Source organism: Malus sylvestris, chromosome 16, assembly GCF_916048215.2.
Source record: "Malus sylvestris chromosome 16, drMalSylv7.2, whole genome shotgun sequence".
NCBI lineage: Eukaryota > Viridiplantae > Streptophyta > Magnoliopsida > Rosales > Rosaceae > Malus > Malus sylvestris.
In genome coordinates, this window is record NC_062275.1 from 38,758,236 (window position 1) to 38,763,580 (window position 5,345).

The following is a 5,345-nucleotide window of genomic DNA, read 5'->3' on the forward strand; positions in this document are numbered from 1 at the left end:
TTCCAATGGCGTCACATACAACAGAGAGAAACCCCAGTTGATCCTGAAAGTTAATTATAAGCAATTACTCCCATGCATCTTGATTAAGAAGCACCAAATATTCTACAATCAACAGTAGTATAGATTTAACCAAGCTACCACATTTTATTACAATACCTGCAATACAAATAATATATATATCTCGATAATATTGACTGCCATCCATGATCTAGCATTAATGATTATGCATAGGGTCGGCAAGATTCTCCAGGGAGTTTGATGGGAGGAAGATCTAACATGGTCTGAAAGCCGGCCTTGTCGAAAGCAACTGAGGGAGCCGTATCATGAGCATGAACAGTCGCACGCGCAGTAATAGTAGTAGTAATAGCCTCTGCTGCTGAGAACCCCAGCACACTAGTACTGTAGTCCAAATAATCAAACGGCAGCGGATCATTGTATTGATGACGATTATGATAGGGGGCGTTTGGCTGATACTGATGAGCATGATTCTTTTCCAGCTCCACCCTGAAGTTCAAGTTATGCAATTTGTTGCAGGTTCTATTATTATTGTTATTACTGTTGTCCGGTGTTTGGAAACGGGAAAAGTAGTTGGCCAGCTCAGTCTTGCACTGTTTGGGAATAGTACTAGTAGAACTGCTGCTGTTGCAATCTTGCTCGAAAAGGACTTGAAAAGGAGGGAGTTGGAAAAAGAGGGTAATTGGTGTGTTTGCAAGGCATTTATAGCTGGGAAGAAGGAGAAGGGGTCATGATTGTCTTGGTGAATCGGAGGAGGAACAACTTGCAATTGCATTGGATTTTGAAATTCATGGCATGATTCTTGCAATGCTAATGCTGGAGATGGATCCAGCAATGGAGGCAGGTAATTGCAATTTGAATTCATTGAAGCAGCAGCTTCATGATCAACTAGTAGTGGGCTTTCCTTGTCCCCAGATTTGTGATTTATTCGGCATATCACCCATTCCTCCTGCAAAACACAAGCATATATTATATAAGAACTACAATATCACATAACTGCATAAAACCATCTCCAAGTTTGGGCTAAAAGCCAAATTACCCCCCAAATTACCCCCCAAATTACCCTCCAAACACTCTCCAACCCATGTTAAAATTTTAGGCTAAATGCCAAATGTTATTTTTGGGCCAAATACCCCTAGCTTTCCCCCCGGGCTAAATGTCAAATATTTATCAGAATTTAAATTTTTTTAGATTAAAATGTTCATAAAATTAATTTACAATAATCTACATATTTATTTAAAAAAAATTTATTTAAGAAAAAAATTAGCCTAAGTTCATTCTTTAATAATTACAGGCTGAAATTTAGGGCAAAAGGATTGGAGCAGAAAAGATGTTTCTGGGCTAAAAACCAAATTTTCCAGACTAAAAAATTTGACTTTTAGCCTAAGGGTTGGAAATGATCTAAATAACTAATTTAAATGATGAGTTAAAATCGTTTATAAATCTTTTTGTTTTTAATTTTTAACTATACTTTTTAGTTTTCGATCTTTGAAAAGTTAAAATTAAATGCTAAATTTTTAAAACTCAATAAAATAGTTATGAAAAAAGTTTACAGTTTTCAACAAAATAAGACTAAAAATTAAAAATAAAATGGAACAATTCTTAAGATAAGTAAATATTTTATTGTGTAAGAAATATGGCAAAGTTGTACAACTTTTTATTTTTTATATTAAAAAAAAAGTGGTTCAACTTTTTGGCACCAAGAGCAAGATGTCAGATTCTCTTTATGAGTACCTTGAAGATCTTCACATCGTGTTTTTTTTATTATGTATTGTACAGTAAAAAATTATTTTAAATATTTTTATTTTAAATAAATATAAAAAATATTTGATAAAAATTAATCGCTCAAGATGAACACACAAGATGAACAGACATACTTTGACAAACTCTAATCTAATTCCAGCTACTTGGTTAAATCAATCAAATCGCATTCAACTGAAGAAAAAAAAAGGACAAGAGACTGGTGATGAAATGAAAAAAAAAAAGTGAAAATACTGACTGAACAATAAGTCAACCCCTAAAAGCGACAAATGAGAGGGTGAAATTTGCAGTTGCAGCAGGTAAATCAATAAAAAGCAAAGCAAAATTTCCAATGTAGACTAGACGGGTAATTAAATTGGATTCCACGCACAAACACAGTGACGGGAGACATTAGGTGATAGGTGTGCATGTGCACGTGTGGAGGTAGTTGTTGTGGGGGTCCATACCTTGCAGGCGTGGCGGTAGGAGGAGAAGTGGCCGTCGAGACGGTACTCGTGCATGACCCACTTGGTCTTGTGGCCCCTCGGAGCTCTGCCTTTGTAGAAGACAAGGGTCTTCTTCATGCCAAGTAAGGCTCCGGTGGACGCACTGAAGACTTGTCTGTCTTTGCCGGTGGCCTTCCAGTAGCCGGCTCCGGTCGCTCTGTTGGTTCTCATCCCTGTTGGGTACTTTCTGTCCCTCAAGCTGAAGAAGTACCACTCTCTATCTCCCATCTTTGCCACGTCTGCACCACCACCATCATTCAAAAGTTAAATCACATCATACTTGCATGAAATAAATTCTCATCTCGTCTCCAGACGCTTCGGTCTAATAATGTTTGTTATATACATAAATACTACACAAGAACAATGTTCATTTTTAGAGTATCACTGTAACAGTTGATTTCATATATATGCGTTACTTTCCATGATACATGATTGCATGAAACGGATAGCCTAACGTGGCCTAGCCTGGGTAATTAAGCCAAGCCAAAGCCAAAAGAGTCGACACATTTATAAAGTGATTGTAATTTGTCGGATCCACATTAAATAATGATTGGCGGCTGCTCTGCACTGCTGGGTATGCAATTGCGTGCAGGAGGAGATAGATTTTCTGGCCAGAGCCATACACGCATGCCCACTCAACTGCCAAAGATATATTCAGCTGAACAAGGAATGCATTAACTCTTCGCCAATGAGGTCACATAATTTTAGCAAACAAAAACTTCATTTGTTGAATTTCTACTGAGTACCATGCCGAGTTATATTGCATATATATGTTAGTTTTGCGAGGCCTACCGAGTGAAGTTTGTTATATTGCATATATATGTTAGTTGAGTGAAGTTTTTTATCGAACACGAAAAATAGAAGAAGAAAGATAAGAGAATTTTATCGAAAAACTTTCGATATTGTTTATTTTAATAAAAAATTATATTTTTATATTAAAAAAATTAACAATTATGATACAATTTACTTTACCTTTTATTTTTTAATTTTCGTTAAAACTAAAAAATTTTAAATCATTTTCATTATTTTTCCTGAAAAACGAAGGAAAGAAAGAAGAAAATCTACAAACAATTTATTTGGTTGCACAAAAGAAGTTGCAGTTTATAATTCAATGCTTTTGACTCATTCTTTCGGTTTGGGAGTTATACACAAATATACAGATATATTTTAAAGTTAAAGAAACTATTGAAATCATGGACAACTAATAACTTCATGGCACTGCCACTGGATATATATATATATATATATATATATATATATATATATATATATATATATATATATATGAGATAAAATGATTGTTTGTGTCTTGCTTCAAACTCCAGACATTTATTACTTTTGTCGATTTGCTAATTGATTAAGCACCACAAGCAGCATCTACAGTTATAAGATATAACATTGATTTACCAACTAATGGGAAATAATGAACCCGACATAAATTCTACTAATTAGGAACTTGTTGAATTGTCGTCGTTAAAATTCCATGAAGATAGTGCAGATATGATGTTATTAGCTTAGCTGGCCAAGCCACTGAAATTCGAATGGCAGCATAAAGTAATAAGAGTATACCTGGGAGCTCCCATGGCTCGCATCGGTTAAGGTCGACCTCAGCAATGCGGACGCCGCAGAAGGAGCCATTGTAGACCTTGGAAGCCAGAAAAAAGGTTATGAGCTCCTCGTCCGTCGGATGGAACCGGAACCCTGGCTGCATACCATGTTCATTTACGCCTTCCCCACTCCCACGCATCAGCTCACTCATAATTTCTTCCATTCCCAATATTATACAATCTATATTTTCCAAACCAGAATAGCTATATAATTCAGGTAATTAACTAAAACAAAAGACTGCTCTCGAGCTCTCAGCTCTTTATGCTAATGAAGCGAAGGTGGTGGTTGCAATGAATATATAGAGTGGAGATAGGGCCGGGATTTGGAGGAGGAGGAGGAACACTGAAACCGAAAAACAAAGTAAATATGGCGAATGGATCAAGGAAATTAAGAGTAAGTGGTGGTGGAGTACATTCCCAAAATCCAAAACCGCATGATTAAATTAAACATTTTAAAATTGTGAAAACCAAGAGAGACTGTTGTGATGAGCGTTGAGTTACGAGAGAGGAGGCAGGTTCGAGGAAGAGCGGTGAGAGGGAAAGAGCAGGATCGTGTGGGGGTGAGTGTGGGTCACTCGGTGTTGTAGTAAATGCAAAAGTTAATTGCAGAGATTTATGCGTGCGTGTGTGAGCATATATAATATATATGTATTATCTTCCTTTAACAGCTACCTAGGCACCCTAGCTAGTCTATGCTCTCTGCCCTGGCCTATATTAACATTCAACAGTAACGCCACACGTACATATATCATTTGGCCCATCCTATATATGGTACTCTACCTAGTCTATGCTCACATACGTCAAAATGCATTACGCCATTTCCACTTATTTGGTTGGATTTGAATTTAAGAATAGACTTATGTGGTAGTGGGCGAAATTCATTTCTAAATTTTCCATGATCTTCAACGAGGGGAGAATAAGGTTGATTTGGTAGTGTGATTGAATTCGAATAGGACTGCATGCATATCTCTGGGAAAAAAAATCAAGCCACGAGTGTAGTTCTAAGAAAGATTAATGGTGTTATGTGCAATACATCGTGAACCTTCTTGACAAATAACCTATGGTGAAACATTAAAAATATGAGTTTCTTTATGGACATGTCTACGCGTAGATAGCGATGTATGAGAGATAAGCCTATGTTAGGTGTATAGAGCATATGTGTGTAGTGGTCTTGTGGAGAAGATTAAGAGAATCTCCTTAGAGTCATGGATCATAGAAGACTTGGAAAGTTGTCCCTTGATAAATACCCAAGCTATAGTATTCGTAGAAATATTAAGAGTCTTTGTAAATAAAGTAATCCCCATTAAATGCAGAGATTATCTAGGAGGAAATTGAGAGTACAATTGCTTGTTTAATTCGAACTAGCCAAGTCTGGCTAGTCCTGCTTGCCTGTCTATCAATGACTTTATCTTTTGGAGCTTCGAATCATACTTTAAATCCCTAGATGAAGTTCCAAATACATAGTTGAAAAACTAGA

General features: G+C 36.4%; 1 protein-coding gene across 1 annotated transcript; it reads right to left on the bottom strand.

Moving 5' to 3' along the window:
- Positions 1-410: 410 nt before the first annotated feature.
- On the bottom strand, positions 411-4,346 carry LOC126608692 (protein CUP-SHAPED COTYLEDON 3-like). The gene is made up of 3 exons (XM_050276665.1): positions 3,831-4,346; positions 2,223-2,500; positions 411-964 (listed from the first exon to the last, which is right to left on the bottom strand). The coding sequence occupies exons 1-3, from the start codon at positions 4,030-4,032 to the stop codon at positions 512-514; spliced, it is 933 nt and encodes a 310-aa protein (XP_050132622.1). The 5' UTR covers positions 4,033-4,346; the 3' UTR covers positions 411-511.
- Between the last annotated feature and the right edge of the window lie 999 nt (positions 4,347-5,345).